Source organism: Parasteatoda tepidariorum, chromosome 7, assembly GCF_982258835.1.
Source record: "Parasteatoda tepidariorum strain Cologne lab strain chromosome 7, Ptep-v5.0, whole genome shotgun sequence".
In the NCBI taxonomy this organism is placed as follows: domain Eukaryota; kingdom Metazoa; phylum Arthropoda; class Arachnida; order Araneae; family Theridiidae; genus Parasteatoda; species Parasteatoda tepidariorum.
Window position 1 is genome coordinate 84,425,370 of NC_141761.1, and position 20,667 is coordinate 84,446,036.

The following is a 20,667-nucleotide window of genomic DNA, read 5'->3' on the forward strand; positions in this document are numbered from 1 at the left end:
GAGCTGATTTATGCCTGATTTTGAAAGAGATTTGTTCTAAAATAAATTCTTGCATTTGATTAATAGCAATTTCATTTACAAATAAAATGTGTACATTTAATTTCCAAATAAAAATGTTAAGTTTAGGCTTGGTGGGAGAATTAACATATTAAATAGTCACTGCCTTTTTGTTTTCAATAAAGTTGATAATTGTTTACTGATGATATACTTACATAGATATAACTCAGTACATAGCAACATGAAGCTATGTCTGTGTTTATTTTTTGTCATTATTGAAGAATTAGTTTTTTTTTAAAATTATGTACTGCTGTTGAAGTAGTTCAGCAGTTTAAAATTTTTGTTCACTTTTTTCTGAAATTTGTAGTCCATTATGGGACAGAAATAAACTTTTTTTTATTAGAAATGGATGTGTAAACTACAAGATATAGACAACTACTGGTCTTAGCAGAAATTGTTTAGTTCATTATGTAATATACAAAAACTCTTCTTCAAGAAACATATTAGATATTTTGAATAGCAATTTAGACTGTAAAGAACAATGAAGAAAAAAAAAAGAGTTCCTAAAAATATCTTTTTTCTAAGTTATGGGAATAGCTTTTAGTTCTTGTAAAGTAAACTACGTTTCATTTCCTACAAAAAGTTTATCAAATATTTTTATTTCTTGAATTAACAATCTAAATTTAGAAAATAGTATGAAAAAAAGACACATTTTTGTAAATTAAAGTTGTGTAGTTTTGAAGCATGTTATATGTTGTGGTGCTATGTTTCTAATAACATATTAAAAGTGCCCATCAATAGGTGGTGAGGCTTTTGTGGTTTCATATTCCAATGACTCTTTTTCCAGTTTTTTAAAAGTACCATCAAATCTATGGATTCTAAAAAAACTTTAAATGTGCTGAATAAACCGTGTAAAATTTCTGACAAAATTTTTTTTGATACATTATTTTCCCTAGGAATTATAGTTAAGAACATTAAGAGAATGATAAAATGATAGTAAATGAGCATTAAAATTTCTCTTTAAAAGTTTTATTCGGGTATGGCATTTTCCTTATGTGTTCTAACAAAAATTTAGATATTCAAAATAAACGAAATTTCTTTAAAAAATCAATTAGAGAGTGCCTTTTTTTTAAGGTAATAGTTTAAAAAATAAATGGTGACTTTAAGAAATGTAAGTATGACTTATACTATGTCAAGACATCGAGGATGTTATCTTCGATAATTTCTATTTTACACCTTTTTTTACTTCAAACTTAATTTAGAAGATATAAATTAATTTAATTTCATTACATTGACGATGCATTTAAATTGCCCACTGACTTTTAAAACTTATTGACTTAACTCAACTTCAGTTTATCTTTGAGACCAATATCATTCCCTATAGGCAAGTATTTTGAATAATTTTTACTCAAAATTTTTTGGTTTATAACCTAAAGAGCGGTAGAAAGAATATTTTATAAATAATGTAAACTTCATAATACTTAGATAAAATTGAAATAATTTCGAAAAAAGAGCAATGGAAAATGCAGAAACCTATTTGTAACAAACTAAATATTCTCTATAAATGTTTTTTTTAAATGGTCTATTTATAACAAAAAAACACATAGTACCTTGCATGGTTAATAATAAAAAATAACTAAATATATCTTACATTTTATTATAGTGTTCACGGTTTACGAATTTTTCTTTTTTCACTTATTTCCATATTTCTTTCATCAGTAATTAATATTACAAAAAAAAAAAACTACTTGCTATTTAAATTTTTCAAAGTTATTTTATGGTTTTCAGAATATTTCCTAAACTGTCTAAACTAAATTAAAAAAAGAAGAAAAATTCATATTTTTGCTGAAAATATGTAGTTTACTATGCATGCTAAACCCCACAGTTTTTGAGACATTTCTGAGAAACTTGAAAAAAGAAAGAGGGAGATTAATTTCAGCAAGAAGCTGAATCTTTTCGAATGTTATTTAGGACTTTTCTCTCTAGGTCTCCACCAAATTCTTAAAACATAAAATTTAATTCTTCTAATAAATAATTATTGAACTTCGTTACTTAGATTAGGTCTATTGGTATGTTTCCTATATTTCAGTGTTTCCCAATCTTATGACTTTTGTGTACCCTTTCTAAATTTTTCATGACGCTGAGTACTACTAATAAAAAAGTTAATGAATTTTTCTATAAAAAATTGAACAAGAGTTAAAAATCACTACAGGCTGTTGACAGCACTAATTATTAACTGTTAACTCTGCAAAAAATAGCCAATAGAAAAATACGTAATCGTAAATTTTCATGGCTAGCTTTGTTTTTAAATAAAATTTTTTGTAATTTTCGTTTCTTGCAAGATATTTCGCATAAGAACGCTAACCCCAGCTAAACTGTTCCCCGTACCCCTGGGGGTACGCGTACCACACTTTGGGAAACACTGCTATATTTAATGTGTGCCCCGTTTAATATTTATAATTTGCAATTTAATAGTTTTACGGTAATTCCATCATTTATGAATGTCATATCTACATAGCAGATTTAAAAATCCTTAAGCTTAATTTAAAAAAATTCGACTTTTTCTAATAATTTTGGGAAAGATAAGTCTCGATGTCATTTACACTCACTCCGATTATTATAAACTGTTAAAAAATTTAAATAAACAAGTTGTTATGAACATAATATATTGTGTTACCCGGTAAAACGCAGTTTATATATTAAAAAATAAAAAAAAAAAATTGACTAATGAGATTACTAAAAATTTTAAGATGAAATGACATTAAGACTTATTTTTTTTAAAAAAAGTTTGTTTTTAACTAGTTTCTTTTTTTCTTTTTCTTAACTGAGTTAATACTCTCTTATATATTGTAAACGTGATATTCCTGATTAGTTATATTGTCCTATAATAATTCTGTCACTCATTTAATAATTTGAATTATTAAATGCAAATTTTATTCATCGATGAATCTGTCAAAATATTTCAACTCTTGTTCAAACGAGCTGTTTTTCACCTGTCACCTCTTATTCAACGGAAGGAGGAATTTTTACCTGCTAATTATTCACCCATGTTGGCGACAAACTCTAGAAGATGTGACGCCTCCAGTTTTTTTTTTCTTTCTAAATCCTACTCCTTTTTCACTAATGAATTATCCACTTACTTCTTCCGCATTGAATTAAAAATGGTTTTTGAAGTGCGTTTCATTTTATTATCTCATATCTTTAAAGGTGACTCGGCCCCCACTCATGTTACTGGAATATTGAATGTGCGCATATATCTATCCAGTGTTACATATTTTTGTTTTATTAAGAAAAAAAATATGATGAACTTTTTACAAAGTTTGAATTCTTTTTCTATTGGTAAGAGAGAGAAAAAAAACAGTTTAAATGTAATGCTATCAAACATTAGTGTTTCTTGTTAATGATGGATAGGTTTATTTGAGTTTAAATATTGTATACATGCCTTAAGTATTTCAACCTAACCTAATGCCAGTATTTCAACCTAAATTTTCCTTATATAACTGGAGATTTAAACTGTCCTCTTAATTAAAGTTTTTCTTTCTTATTAGTGGCTCCTAGTAAGTTGTTGTGAACAAGTTCAAATTAATTGGCTACAGCCCTGTATGCTGATTTAATTCAATTTTAATATTGCCTCGTAAAAAATAAATACTTTTACTAATAAAATTCCTGAACCTAGCCGTTTGTCTTGGTAGAAATTGTCGCGTCGATGTCTTGCATGTGTCTGGCGATCTATGTCATTTTAGAAAAGTAATTTGTATTTTTTGTGTTGCGTATATGTTTAAAAATAAAAATAAAACGTGCATTAACCTAAACTTTTTGGCTTTATAATAACTTCTAAAGCAACGCTGATACGCGCCAAGGCGTCAAATATCTAAAAAATTCTGAAAATAGAACAAACGTGAAAGCTAATTACTTTATGCGTCACGTTAACTTGCTAATTCTGTATAGTTATTTTTTAGGTGATCGGCTTAAAGCTCGAAGATTTAGATCTGTTAGGGAGACTGTATAGCTTTTGTGATAACAGCTATATAGCTTTAACCATAACGCTAAAATTCTCTTTTCTAATCCGTTACCGATTCCATGATTTGTAGAAATTTTCGCGCATGCTCTGTTAGCTCAAATGACTTTAGGGTTACGGGAAACCGTAACGCTTTGCGTAATAATTCTACTGTTGATGCGTGTAGCTTTGCCATTTCACTTATATGTGTAATCGTATTGATAGATTTACAAAAAGTGATAGCTTATTTGAAAAGTTTAAGAAGTACATTGGAAAAATTATCTTTTAAATTAATTATTTGTCCTCTTTATTTATGTATCATTTTATTATTAGTACTTAAAAATATAGATATGTATCGCATATCAATATTTTTAAACTGTCGAAGTGCGGTTCCCAAGTCACATATGGTCGTGTCTAATCATGTGGTTGTGTATGCCTCGTTAATGTTACAGCTTTAAAGATTTGGTTTACTATCACGCTGAATCAGTTTTCAGATCAGATTTATTTGGTATCTGCAACGATGTCACACTGACCCACGAGTGACGTCGTTGGCATGTGTCCAATTGGAGAAGAACAATGATTTAGTTTTAGATATTTAACCGAACTAGTATTGGTTGCGTTGATTCAATGATACGTGACTCTATCCTATTGTTTTAGCAATGGTAATTATTTCGGCTCTTTGTTTCATTAAATGAAGAAGTGACCGATTGACTTTTCCTGTAAATAGATATCTGAAAATAAAAGTGTTAATTCGTTTTGGAACTTTTTAATTTAAAAATTGGAAGTATGTAATTAATAGTCTAAATCCTATCTTGATGCATTGGTAAATAGTAATTTAGATTTTCTACTCTGAATTAATGTTTTATAAAAAAAAAAGTTTAAATATTAAAATTGATTTTTATTTGCAGTTTTTAAGTTTAACTTTAACATTTATTATAAATATTTTTATTTAATTTGTCATTATTTTTTTAAAAGCTGAAAAATGGGCGTAAATAGTTCTACTTACTTGTTTTGTAGGTAATTTGATTGCCCTCGCAGTTTTGAGGCTGTCTACTAGAGTGCGACTGAAAAGCTTTCTATTATGGTTCATACAATTTTCAAGGGGATAGAGCGTTCTCCTTCCAATGAGGTGAACCGAGTTCGAATCTCAGCAGTGGCTGGTCGATACGAATTCCGCGGGTTAGAGTCCCCTCTCCATGAGGCTAACCATGTGAGGTTTTCCTCTCCATGTAACGCAAATGCGAGTTAGTTACATCAAACAGTCCTCCACGAAGGTAAATTTCTCCCGGTACTTGATCCAAGAGTTCCCTTGTCTTCTGGATTGGGTTCAAAATTACAAGGCTGCGGAGTTAAACATTAGGAGTCTTGAATCCAAAAAATTGGGTCGGCTGTTCAACGACGGTTATAAAATAAAAATGAAATATTATAAATATAAGTTTCCATATACGTAGTGAAAAAAGTCATTTACTGTTTAGTACAGTTACGGTATTGCCTTTTAAAAGAATAAAAACGGTCATCCATCATATTTGATAATAAATCTCGCTCCACTTTTCCCATCAACTTTAACCACTTGCATTTACTAACAGAATTATTTTCAATGTCTCTAAAAGGATATCATTACTTCACCTTCTTACTATGCCTGTGTCATCATCATTTTCCTTTCCCTTTCTATCCAATTCCGCAACCGGTTTTTTTCTCCGTGTTTCTATTATATTTATTTTTCTCTTTACTGCCCTTCACCCACTGTGAAGCTACGGTCTTTTGCCAGTCCTCCTTTGGCAAAGCTAAAGGATAGTTGCGTTTTATTACTCGATCGAACTTCATAAATAGAGAGTTTGATTTCGTCATAAGTTTCTTTTTTATTTTCTTTCACACCGACAACACCCTGGGTGTTCGTTTTGTGTTTAACCCTTTATTGTTTGTTAAAAATATATTTGGAAAAATATGAGAATTCATTTTAAAGACAATGGGCAGGCGTCTGGATCTGACGGTGGTGAGTTTCGACTTCGTTTATTAAATAATAATTTATGTAATAAATAATTTAGTTTATTTAAATGGTTTTTACTTTTTAACTCCGTCGATGCAAGTATTTACTATGTTTGTTATTTTAGACATAATAAACTACCACGGTGTTTTTATAAAAAATATATAAATTTGGAAAGTTGTAAGTTTGAGAAGTGTGTATAAATAAAATGAATTGAGAAAAACTGTTGCGTTTTAATTGTTGATTTGAAATTTTTGAAAAATTTTAAAATGTGTGTAAAAAGTGTTTGAATTTCCTAAGTTGTAATATGCTTTTTTTTTCTTCTTTTTTTAGAATTTTTTATGAAAAATAATTTAATATACGTTAAATTACTTTTTTGAAGAAATTTTTTTTTAATAAATCTGTTAAGACAATAAATAACCTTCTGGGCGGTAGTGCACTAGATCTTCAAAAAGACCCCTGGATAAATAACTTATACATATTTCATTAGAGTACTCATAGGGGTATGAGTGTGAATACTCATAGGGGTATTGTGCAGTTATTTTTGTTAAAGGTTGAAATTATTGAATGTTTTGTTAACATTTTGTACCGGATTGCGGCATGCATTAAATATATTGATTAAAGACAATATTTAGTTATAATTTCAGTCAAATTCTAAATATAAAAAAAATCATGATAAAATCCTCTGAAAACCCACGTTTTTTTTCTGAAGAAAAAATAAAAACAGTGTTTACAACCATTATTATACTATTATGTTTAATACATTATTTTATATAATATACTAGCTTATTATTACTGACTATATTTGCCAGATATAAGTGAAAAATAACAGTAACTAAATATATATTTTTAACTTAAAATTCAGCATTATACTCCATGCTGAACGTAGGCATTTTCGTCAGTTTGATCTTTTGCAAATTTTATTTGCCAATTATCGGTCAGGCTATTAACTGCAAAAAAAAAAAAAAAAAAAAACAATGTCTAAGCTAAGGTTTTTAAACTGTGGGTCGCGACATCAATTGGAATTGCAGGACCTGCAGCTGGGGTCACGAAAAATATTAGGAAATCTATATTTCTTTAACTTAATTTTAATTTTACAATTAACAGATATTTTTACACCCTGTCGAAAATGGATGAAGTATAAGACATACCAGGGGTCTGTCCAGACATTTTGTGAAAGGTCCGTTTTTCGTGAAATTGTGAAAAAATTACTCACATTCTTTCAACCAGGGTCCGCTTTTATGAATTTGTGCAAATAGGGTCCGTTATTGCAAAAAAAAATTTTTTCAAGGAGTTTTTAAATTGTATAGACATACAAGATTTTGCTCAACACTGTAAAATTGTAATTAAAAAAATTAAATTTTAAAAAATAAACAACAATTGCTCCTTCTAAATTAGAGATGCAACATACAAATATTTGGTATTTAGTCTATACTGCTGAACGCCGAATATTAATTTCGGACGAATAATGGAAGAATCGTCTGCCGAAGACGGAACTTAATTCGTTTACATCCATCTTTCTTGTTTTCCGCCCTGGAAAGGGTTTATTCGATTAACAAAATAATAATGAAGATAAACAAATTTGTGAAGGGTCCGATTAAAAGAAAAATCATTTTGTGAAGGGTCCGTTTTTAAGTTAAAATATTTTGTGAAGGGTCCGTTTTTAAGTTAAAATATTTTGTGAAGGGTCCGTTTTTATGAAAAGATATTTTGTGAAGGGTCCGTTAACGGACCCAAATTTCTTCTAAGCAAACCCCTGCATACCTTAAAGAATTTACCCTAGTAATTTAATTAATTTGTTTATTGTATTATATTATTAAGTTTGTTACTTTTTTAAATTTTTGGCATTTTTCCATGTCAATTATTTCCAATAAATATTATTGATTCGTTTTGACAGAAATATTTTTTATTTGTCACCTTCAAACTTTATCTGCTTAATCCTTGAAGTGGACTGACGGAACTAAAAGATAAAAAGAAATTTCAAGAGTGATGTTTAACTATGGTTATTTTAATGTTGTTCGTTGCATTATTTAAACAACGAATGGTGCGATTCCTTCTGTCGGTTGTCATCTTTGTTTTCCGTCGCGTAGCAGCAGTTTTCTTTTTGTTTGGTAACCGCCGTTTTAAGCAATGATTAGGCGGTACAGTGACCTTACCACTTGCGGTACATCACTTTTGTGGTCATGCAGCTTATGGTAAAGGGAATGAATCATCGTTATTTTAATTTTATTCATGCTATTTCTTATATCGTGTTATTCAGATATTATGTTTTTTATATTTCTTGAACATTATCAGTCAAAATGAAGATAAACGCATTAAAAATATTTTTAACGCTGCATCAAAATTTTATTTAACAAATACAATACATAATTTTACAAATGGGATAAATCTCAGAACGAATTACAATTTACTTTACATCTTATTTTTAACTGATTAGCTTAAAAAATTCAGATATACATATTTTTTAGAGTGTTACCCCTTATTTATTTATAAATAATTTTTAGTATACCAATGTACAAGAATATGCATGGAATTAGAATATAGCATTATATTCATTTCAGTATTTTAAAATTTATTTTGTTGTACTTACTTAACCTGTTGCTTTTTACCTTTCTAATGTACTTTATAAAAAGTGATAAGTACGTAATTTACTAATCTTACAATGACGCGCATGCATTATTTTTAATATAGCTTCAGTTTAATTTTTTCATATCCACATGTTCTCCAAGAACGGGTTTTTTTTTACGTTGCAATATAAAGCATCTACTTAAACTATATTGGGATCTAACTTTATTAAATTCTATTAAAAAAAATCGGATTTTTTATTTTTGCGGGAATTGTTTAACCGAAATGGTTGAAATTTTGGATTTTATCATTATATAGTTTAAGAATAAGTATACTGATTTTGTGAAATATGGAAGCTAATCGACGAGAAATTTCATATTTTTGACTAATGGTTTTAGCTTGTGATGCAAATTAAATACATCGTCTATAAAAGTTATGATCTTTAAAGAGATAGTGTTAGCTACTTCATTCTACCATTACTAGCTATTTTTACAGATTCCTACTCGAAATCTGTTCAAAAAAATTCTTAAAAATTGAACATTTAGGAAAAATTGTTCCAACATTCGCCAAGGCCGAAGTTTTTCACAGAATACTCTAGCGTGTTTAAAAAATTAATTATTCTTGCATAACTTAAAAAACTTATACCATTGTATGTTATTTTGCTGCAACATTGAAATAAAACTTAATTTCTGATTACATTTTCTTTTCAAATAGTTCCAAATGTATGAAATTGACCTTTCGAGAGGGTTAAATACATTGCTAGTTCACATTACTCTAGAACGCTTAACATTCGATCGTATTTATTATTTTCAATATTTTTTTACTTGGTTATTGTGGCCCTACTACTATATTTTATATCCGTCGTTGAACAGCCAACCCAATTTTGGGTTTACGACAACTAATGTTCAACTCCGTAACCTTGTAATTTTGAACCAATCCAAAAGACAAAGAAACTCCTAGATCAGTACCCCCAGAGGTATTGATTTGTTATGGGAACATAGAGGACTTTGCAACTCGACAGATTTGACGTGCACCAGTCACCATTTACTACACGAGGAGTTTTCGGCCGGCGGGGATCAAACACACGAACTCTTGGTCTTGGGCCCAGTGCCCTACCAACCAGGTCCTTGGCCCTACTGCAATAGGGCGAAATCAACTATCAGCTTTTTTCACAAGACGATTAAATATAAATGGCGATTAAAAGATTGACTGCCGGTCACCTCTTTTCCGCCCTTGAAGTTAACGGTGGGTGGTTTTCGCGGTTTCCCTCTACATGTAATGTCAAATGCTGGTTAGTTTCATCAAAAAGTTCTCCACGAAGTCAAATTTTCCCCAATACTCTACCCAGGAGCTCCCTTGTTTTGTTTCAAAATTACAAGGATACGGAGTTGAACATTGGTAGTGGTAAACTGAAAATTCGGTTGGCTGTTCAACGACGGTTATAAGATGATGTACCTGAGAAACAGAACGTTCGCCTTCCAATTGGGTGAACCGGGTTCGAATCCCAGCAATGGCTGGTCAATTTGAATTTGCACTCGACTCGCACCTACCACAGAGGTGACGTAAAATATCATCAGTGGTGGACAGATCATGGGTTAGAGTCCCCTTGCCGTTGAGGTAACCGTGGAAAGTTTTCGTATTTTTCCTCTCCATGTAATGCAAATACCGGTTAATTCCATCAAAAAGTCTTCTATGAAGGCAAATTTCTCTATATACTTGATCCAGGAATTCCCTTGTCTTCTGGATTAGGCAGGATTCAAAAGTTCTGGATTAGGCTCAAAATTTCAAGCCGACCAAACCCAAAATTTGGGTCGGCTGCTCAACTACGGTTATGAAATAAAATAGAATAAAATGCTCCCCATATTCATCTTGTTATTTTCTATTTTTTTTTTTATTTTTTTTTTTTTATATAAATGTCGACTTTCCTTAATACATAATTATACTCTGAAAAGTACTTTACACTTATTTTTTAAAAATTTTCTTTAGTTTCGAATTGAATCTTGTAAGGGTTACCATATTTTGAGAAATGCTCCAAAAGAAGTGACTTTATTAAGATAGGAAATTTTAGAAGATTAAAAATTTTTAAAAAGTGGCCACTGGCCAGTAGCAAACTTTCCTAATATTGATTACATATAAATTTTTTTTTCCCTTCTAAAATGTCTTTATCAGAAGGCATTCTTTAAATGTGTTGCAGGGTTAAATAACTTAACAAGTTAACTCAAAAAGAATTACGAAATATCTGTATTCAAAACTTGAATCCTCATAAATTGTCATCCATTTGACGACAAAACGACAATCCTTATCTCTGTATCTGATACATATGTTGTGGTATTTTAAGAATGTGCTGAAAAACTGAGGATTCACCTGACTTTGATCTGATTTCTTATGCTGGGGACATCTTATCCACGTGCTTGAGATGGTTCACTGATCCCTGTTATCTCTATCATGGGTTAAGAGATTTCAGAAGTTCTGCTCACGTTTAATTGCTTTCATTGAAATATAGCCATCTTTCTTTAGTGAACTTCCTTCTGAAGTTTGTTATTGTTCATCTATATATTTTATCCTTAAACTTGAACTTTTTTTTTCTTCTCTCTTGCTTCCTATCTCAAAATGTCTTCCTCGTTCAGAATGTCCTTTGCTGTTTTTCAACTTTAAAATTTTTTTTTCCAGGTCTATTTTGTGACATGTTCTGTTAGTGGACTTTCCAGTTGGTCGTGATTGGCATTTTTAAAATCAGATTTTCCCACGTTTAATTTAGTTTTACATTTGTGTTGGTAATAGTTAGTATTGATTTTTTTCGGTAATGTTTGATAATAATTAGCTGCACCTGAATACTCTAGTATTACTTGTAATATGGGTCGGGTTACTATTGTCATCCTTATAACTGTAATATATATATATATATATATATATATATATATATATATATATATATATATATATATATATATATATATATATATATATATATATATATATATATATATATATATATATATATATATATATATATATATATATATATATATATATATATATATATATATATACACAGGAAAACTTCTCGGGAAATTTAATATGATGTTTATCTATTTTTTAGTAGGCTAAAATTATAAATATAACTTTTAAATAAAAAATTGAATTTGAGGGCTGTGATATTTTGTGATTATTTTAAATGATGTTCTTAAATTTGGACCTGCGTTCTTTTAAGTTGACTAATTTCTTTTTAAACCATACAAGACAACAAGGGCGGGAACTTTCAGGAATTATTTGATCAATTTCGTTTTATGTCTTTACATTCATGAATATGATGTAAAAATTTGTGTACGTTACAGGGCGAAATTTTTTCGACTATTATTAAATAAAGAATAATAAATATTTACTAAATGTTATTTTTGTTTTTGCATGGTATTATCTTTAAATAAACGAATTTTATAATTGTGTGCAAGTATTCGAATCGCAAAAAATAAATAAATAAATAAATAAATAAAAAAAGGTACCTGAGGTAAAGCGAAAAATGTAGAAAAAAGTGAAATTGTGAAAGTGAATCCAAACTTTGGACCTCCCTCCAGACCAAATTATTACAGACCATCAGATTGTAGCTGCCCCGTATATTTTGTGGTCAGAAATCCGAATTCGTCAAAAAAAGAAAAAGAGATATGTTCATTCAGAGAAAATAGGACTTTATGTCTAATTTCTTTGTTTAAAATATCGTCTTCGCTAATTTATCATCAACATATTTGATGTCACCTTCTCGCCTCGTCGTTGAGATCGAATCCTCGAACGCGAAGATCCGATCATTAGATCAAAGGTTACTCCGAGTGATTCGTTTTATCATCAACATATTTGATGTCACCTTCTCTCCTCGTCGTTGAGATCGAATCTTCGAACGCGAAGATCCGATCATTAGATCAAAAGTTACTCCGAGTGATTCGTTTATTTATTATTTTTTGCGCATTGTATAAAAATTAAAACTGAATATTTTAATCTACCAACTAAGTTTCATATGCTTTTTCCCCCCATTTATTTATTTGAAGTATTGATTTAAATACACATTCAAATGTGTATGGCATTATATTTAGTTGTGTTTTTTATTATACTGCACCAGTCTTAGAGCTAAAAACACCAAAGAATGGTGCAAGATTTTTTATTTTATTTATTTATTTATTTATTTTTTTGCTGCATATAAATGGCCACCTTATTCACCAGACTCAAATGCATTGGATTTTTCCATTCTTGGAGTTGCAGTCGTTTGTTTGAAATCGTATTATTGAAGCATTCCTAAAAATAAAGTTTTGTACGGGGAATAGGACAAGCTATTAATGGATGAGTTGTTGTCCGGAGCAAAATATTTTGTGACACATTTGTAGTTAAGTTGAATATAGCTACCACTTAGAATTTTTTGTAAATATATATTGCTAGTAGCATTTGAATTTTTATTGGAAACTTAGTTTCGCAAGAAATTATACTGCATGTGTGTTGTATATCTTATCACCCTATATTTATTATAATTCTGTTCATATTATTCTATGCAAAATTGCAAATTAATTTACATTAAATAGGGCAAGCTATTATTATTCATAAGATGTCTTATATCAGCAACGCCGATTATGTAAGTTTGGTTTATTTATGCTTTCCTGTAAACGGGAAAAGAAAATTAAACTTGTGAATGGAAGAAGGGAGTTCATACAATCGTCATTTTGTTCTAAAAATAAGTATGGGGGCCTCGTGGGTAAGTGTGAAAAGCATAAAACGCGTTTCAAATGAATTAAAAATGGAAAATGATATGTTCTGTGAACTTAAAGACTGTTATTCATTACTAATTTATTTTCATAGAAATATTTACATTCCTTTAACTTAATCACGAAATATAATTAAAAAAAATTCTTAATTTGGAAAACAAACATCAAAGCGTATGTAGCTTGTTAAAAAATAGATGAAATTTCTTTTTCGTGTTGGTAACAAGGAACTGAAAAAGTGCAATATATCAAGCGAGTGAGCAGTCATAAATGTGAAATATAAACTTTTAAATAGCATAACAGTACATATAGTTAAAAAGGCCAATATGCATCGTAAGAAGAGTTGTCAAATATCACTTTTAATTTCTTAGTTCTAAGTAAAGCATGCCTCAGCTTATATATTATGCGAATAGACAGCAAAGCTATATTTTTGTTTTAATAATGCTGATCAATTGGCGCAGATTCAATAATTATTTAGGACTGTTAAACTGATTTGTACCTGCTTACAACCTACAAATATATTTTTCTGTTAAAGTTGCTAAAATTTTAACAAAAATTTTTTGATATAATAATTTTATTGTGTTACTTGCTATAATTGTAAATTAGAACTATATTTTGGTTTTAATAATGCTTCATTTATTACCACTTCATTCTTTTTTTTGCATTTTCCTTTGATTATTATTAATTTTAAGAGTATGTTGGAATGTAGATGCATAATAAATGTAGAGTTTATGTCAATTTAAAGAATTCCCCCAACTCAGAAATTTCTAATTTCTAATATATATATATATATATATATATATATATATATATATATATATATATATATATATATATATATATATATATATATATATATATATATATATATATATATATATATATATATATATATATATATATATATATATATATATATATATATATATATATATATATAAATTGATTGAAATATTTATGAATCAAAATTAACTCTGGCGAGCGCAGTGAGCTGGGACGGACCCCTTAGTTTTAGATAATTTTAAAATACGCTTTCCAATTCAGAACTGATTGAAACTTGCGGCATTTCAAAGATTGAATGAATCTAACTTCAAATGAAACTTGCGGCATTTTCAAAGCATTTTCTTTCTTTCATCACGTAATAGATTTTAAATCTTTTCCTTGTGAATCTTTGCAAACAATATAATTTATTTTCAGATTTAATTTACTTACACGATTTACAAATTTGTTCGAATCGTGAAATCCACTGTTGATTGTTACTTAGACTTTATTGTTTTTTTTTTTTTTAAATAGAAATTTGTCAGTTGTGTTTTAAACTGGAAGAGACAACCAAAGATAGGTTGTCGAACTTTAAAGTCTAATCTTTATTGTTTTTGGACTAAGCTTTTAAATTACTCTGTGCGTTTTCTAAGTCTCTTCTATTGTTTAAGCATCTAACGTTTTTCTACTTCTCATATTTTTTATAAAGTTTTTCTACTACTACAATTACTGTGTTTCATTTCTTTGTAAATTATGATGTAATGCTTTAGATATGAGGGTCAATAATTACATATCAAACGTTTCAGTTGACTCTGGAGAATTTTTTAATTTTCCAGCCAGACTCAAAAATATACGTTTACAATGTCAATAAGGAAAGTAATAACTTTTTTAATTTATTTCATTATTTGCGCTTTTATAAAAGTTCAGTGGTTCCCCCCCCCCCGATTTTTTACGCCGTTTTCATAATTAGTGTGGAGAGAGTTTTCTTTAGATCAGTGTTTCCCAAGCTTTTGACTTTTGTGTACCCTTTCTAAATTTTTCGTAACGCTGTGTACCACCAATAAAAAAATGAATGCATTTTTTACTATAAAAAATTCCACTAAAGTTAATAAACACAACTGGCTGTTGACACCACTAATTATTAACTGTTAATTCTGAAAAAAATAGCCAATAGAAAAATACATAATCGTATATTTTCATAGCTAGATTTGTTTTTAATACATTTTTTGAAATTTTCGTTTGTTGCAAGATATTCAAGATGGCTCAGAAGTTTGAGCATTCGCCTTTCAGTGAGGTGAACCCAGATTCGAATCCCAACGATGATTGGTCGATACGAATTTCGCATACGGCTTTTATCGACTGCAGTAATGGCGTGAAATATCCTCAGTTGTAGACGGATCACAGGTTTAAGTCCCCTTGTCATCAGGCTAACAGTTGGAGGTTTTCGTGGTCTTCCTCTATATGTAACTCAAATGCCGGTTATTTCCATCAAAAAGTTCTTCGCAAAGACGAATTTCTACCGATATTTGATCCAAGAGTTTCCTTGTCTTCTGGATTGGGTTAAAAATGACAAGGCTACTGAGTTGAACATCAGTAGTCATAAACCCAAAATTGGGTCGGTTAGTAAAATCTCCATTATTTTATTTCTCTAATGTTGGCAGGTATGATGTGTGTAAAACAGAATTATATAAAAAGCATTTCTTCTGCGGTATAGCGTATATTCTTAAGCTCCGAAGTAAGAATGTTATAAACAGTTAGTAATCCGATGAATATATATTTCTATGAGTATTATTAAACTATGGTGCAAGTGAAATAGTTTTCTTTATTTTTGACAAAGGGCCACGGTATTGTTTCCCTTTTCTGATATCTGCACTCTGTCAGTCAAGAATGAAACTTTTAAATTTAATTGTGAGCTTCTTCATTTAGTATTCTATTAAGCCGCAGACTGCCGACCCCTTTTTTTGACTTCCTTTAAAATAGAACTGACCATTATTCAGGCCGCTGTCTGCCTTTTTTCTTAGACTTATTCTTCCTTGTGTTAGTCTGGAAGAAGCATTTGTTTTAAGGTTAATGTTCGTATATTGTGCGATACGCATCTGATTTGTGAAAAACTTGCTCAATGATCTTAACCGATTTGTTACCGGAGGAGCATTATGCGGGATTAATGCATTTTTAGTTGTTTTTTAAAACTACTTCATCGAAAAAAGGAATGGAGTATTAAATAAAGATTGATTTTATGCCTTATTTTCGTAAATAGATCGTATCACGTAATTATAAGGTTCAGTATGTAATAGAGAACATGTTTTGTGCTATTTAAAACATTTTCTCTCGCTATATATGCAGTCAGACCTCTATTTAACGAAGCCGCTAAATTCCGATAATAAGTTCGCTACATAGAAAATTCGCTAAATAGAAAGTCACCTTTTGAAAAACTTAAACGACACAAGACAGATTTTATATTCATAAACACTAAACATAATTAAAATAGCTATTAATACACCTTTATCTTGCAAAGTAGTATCTACTATATATTTTAAGAATCTTAACCATAAAAGAAATCTGCTTGGAAAGCAAGAATAGAGCAAAACGTTATCCAGTGTTACACAATCATGCTACTTACATTTTAAACTAAAAAAAGCTAAATTTATGCATAAAATTATATTTATTATAAAATCAATATTAAACATGCATTAACACATGCGTTCTTAAGTTTAATTGCTACTGATAAAATCCGTTTAATTTGTCTGAGTTTTTCGTTTGAAATGCAAGTAAAAAAGGAAAGGGTTCTAACTGCTTTCTCTAAAAGTTAGGTGGCTTCAAAAATCAATTCAAGGTCATTTTCCCCCTAAAATGCGTTAACAAGTTTAAATTGCTAGGAAATAGGAAAAGTGGATCTCAAAGAAAAGTTCGTTGAATAGAAAATTCACTTCGCTATTTGGAAGTTATTTTATTAAGAAATTTCCAAAATGTTCTTGCTTTCTCGAAAAAATTCACAAAATAGAGAAATTCGTAAAAGGGAAGTTCGTTAAATAGAGGTCTGACTGTATATATACAGGCACACACACAAACAACCATAAATAATCTGATTTAATGATCGGATCATCACGTTTTAAGACTCAGTCCTAAAAGTTCGAGGGGTTAATTTCAAATATGCTAATTAATCAGAGTAAACGATATTTTAAGTACGAAATCAGATACAAAAATGTACTTTCCCTGAATATACATACCTTTTTTTCGACGGATTCGGATTTGAAATTTTAAAACATACTATGTATTTGTATTTATCAGATTCTCTTACTTTTTGTTGCCTAATGTCTTTAGTTATTTTTTAATACCTTTTTTTTTCTTAAAAAAAAAAATGGTTGTCACCAATTTTTTTATCAGATTATCATTCAGGCAACAATCATTAATAAACGATTTTCGAATTTTTTATTGCGAATCTAGTTTCTTTTTTAATTTTTTTTTTTTTTTAATTTTTTTATTTTTTAGTATCAAGCTATTTTTATGCGATTTAAGATTATGTTACATAATTTTAAAAAAAAGTGAATATTCTTTTTTTAATCATATTTTATCCTTAAAATATAATAGTAAATTGTCTATTTAAAAAAATGAAAGAAAATCTAAAAGAAAACAAAAAGTAAAGAAATTTATTAAAAAATTATGAAAAATTTTCTTTAATTTTCAATTTTTTTTTTCTTCACATGTCTTGTATCCTGTGTCAAAAATATACAGTTCTGCACGTAGATACTTTTTTTTTTATATAACCTAATTATCGCTGTTTAGGGCTACACCCTTCAATTAATTGTTACATATTTACAAAAATAGCGTGAAACTGGTTCACACACGCTGATGTTTTCAGTGATTTTTCATTGAACTTTAAAGAAAAAAATAACATACGACATGAGGGGGAAAAAAAAAACATTTTCAGCAAATATTTAAAGCAAATACTACTAAAATATTAAAGCTGAAATGCATATTTTTATTTTGCGAAGGCTATTAAAAAAGGCATAGTTTTAAAAATCAAGCCAACATTTCTGTTTATATATTTTGAAATGCTTATTATATCCATTATTTCCTAAAATAATATCTATTTATGGTTCTCTCATTTCTTCAGATCTGCCGCTTGAGTATAATTATAGCACTCTTTTTTGGCTGCTTAGATGAGATTTCATTTTATGATAATTTTGCTAAATACATGTAAGCTACGACATTCGAATAAAAATGCTGACATTTTTTGATAGATAGGTGTCTGTTTCATTTTTTAGTTGCCCAAAATTATAGACAAGATTTCGTTTTATGATAATTTTTAGAAATCAATTTTTTTTCTTTCTCTTCACGTTACATTCGAATGAACTGTTTGATGAATTGATATTGTTTGATGAATAGGTGTCTATTTGTTTTTGATCTTGCAAAAGTTAAGTTTTTTATCTTTCATTTTTGTTTGGTTGATTCTCCTGCTCTGTTCTTGCTTGGTTTCTCTTTGTTTTCCTTTTTATTCTTTCTGATAATAATTCAATAAGAAAGATTAAAAATTATTTTTGTTATATTTTAAATCTATTTTTAGCGTAAAATAAAGTAAAAATTAAGAAAAACTAGATTTTTCAAGTTTTTTTTTTTTTTTTTTTTTTAAAGTTAGAAGTAATTTTATTATTGCGGTATCTAAAGCAAAAATGTAGGATGTAGCACTTCTCAAAAGTTGTGGAGTGTGGGGGCGTGATAAAATATTTTCTGTCTTAAATATTGTTTATTAGAAAAACTAAATAAATTAGAAAAAATGTTATCTTTTGTTTATGTGGGAAAACAAGTGTCAAAAATATCAATTTGTAAAAACATGGTGATTAATTTAGCTTGTATCGTTTAATCATTTCAGGGGCCGGGGATAGCTTATTTTTGACAATAATATAAACCATTAAATTTTTAATATTTTTCATCTCTTAAACAACATGATTTTAAGAAGAAAAAAAAACTTTTTATTTTGCAAAATATTAAGATAAAGCAAATCGCTTCATTGTAGATATGCATGCGATGACCACTATTCTTTGAACTAAATTTTTTGATTAAATTTTTTTTCCGCCTCGCCAAAGATTAAGAAACAATTATAACTTGAATTGGTATCATGCGCAGATACTTTGAGTATTCTAGCTAATCAAAAGAGTTGTAGAAATTTGAATTGACGATAAATTCTATTTGCGATAAAATGGCGATAATCTTAATACATAATTTTGCTTGAATATAAATTTTGCTTTTAATTTTCAGTAAACGAATAAAATTTGTGCTGTCAACTGGTACCACAAAGCACCAGTTAAAATTTGATCATTCTAGCTAGACTGATATAGGTTAAAATTTCAATTGAAGATATAATTGCATCGGCAATTATATGGCAATAAATATATGCTGGTGACCATCAGGCATAGGACTCAGTGCGAAGTTCTCGATTACAAGATCTCAGTCACGAAAATGAGTTAATAATAACGTATTAAGGCAATAAAAAACAATTATATTTTATGAACTTTATAAAAAAAAATTGCTAAATCTTCTTGCATTCGTAATCAGAATAATCAATATTTTTTCCTTTTGAGAAAAGCTCGGAAATCAGACAACTTGACTCATATTGCCGTAATAAAGCAAATATTTATTTTCGTATCAGTCAATTAAGTAAAGTGTTCCTTTAAAATAGATTTTATCTTGACTTATTTTCCGTTAAAAGCGATAGCATGCAGGTTTTATTTTATTTTCCATTTAAAATTATAAGTGTTATTTCAAATAAATTTTTTTTAAATTTATTTACTTATAAAGCTGTTTTCTCTTTGTTGTTTTTTAAGAATCCTGTTTCTTGTTCATTAACCCTCTTTCTAATATCGTCATCGATCATTTTTAAGTAACATCTGCATTCGTTTCGCTTTGCCGCTTTCGCTTTTTACAGTCACGTGAGAGACAAGGAACTGAAAAGTGTGCTAAACATCTGCCTAATTCTTATCCACTTTATTCAATTACGTCTAACCATTTTTCAAGTTTGCCGTATGGCGTTTATGGCTTTAAAAAACATGTTTAAATCATTTTGGAGAAAGCCAGAAATTTTATCGTGACTTTTCGAGATACGGAATGTATTTATATATTTTTGTTTGTTTGAATATTTAAAGCTCTACTTTACACTGCATTTTAGAGGAATGTTTTCAGAATGGTAAACATAAATTATGACAAAGCAGTGAACTTATGTTATTGATTTATATATTTTTTTACTGAGTTAACTTAATGAAATCTTTAATTAATCATCAGTAATTACTACTCTTATCTAAGTGTTTGGTTGGTCAAAGTAGATGGTTTCATAGTTATGGAGCAAAATGTGTTTGGTTGTGACCTATCATTTTGATTATCCTTATTTCGTAGTGTGCATGTGGCTTTTCCTAACAAGATTAGTTAATGTGCAGTGTGCAAAAAATAACGGGCCACCCTAAATAACTGTTATTCTAAAAATCGGATCTTCACTTTCTCGAACTGAATCTTAATGATTCCAGGGGGTGACTTCAAATGTACTAATTAATTAGTGCAGACGATATTTTAGAAAACAGAGACAAAAGCGTCCTTTCTCTGAATAAACATGCCTTTTTTTCTCCCCTCGATGGATT

At 29.0% G+C, this 20,667-nt stretch overlaps 1 protein-coding gene across 8 annotated transcripts in view; it reads left to right on the forward strand.

The window, feature by feature from the left end:
- Nucleotides 1-20,667, forward strand: part of LOC107441696 (echinoderm microtubule-associated protein-like 2) — a 76,088-nt gene that overhangs the window by 1,609 nt on the left and 53,812 nt on the right. The window contains exon 1 of one of the 8 annotated variants that reach the window (XM_043047192.3): nucleotides 5,719-5,987. The exons of 4 other annotated variants lie outside the window; for them this stretch is intronic. In XM_043047192.3, coding sequence (XP_042903126.1) covers nucleotides 5,939-5,987 — 49 coding nt within the window. In that variant the 5' untranslated portion in view covers nucleotides 5,719-5,938. Of the gene's footprint in view, nucleotides 1-5,718; nucleotides 5,988-20,667 lie in introns of those variants that run through there. 3 more of the 8 variants (XM_043047191.3, XM_043047195.3, XM_043047194.3) reach the window with 3 other exon arrangements.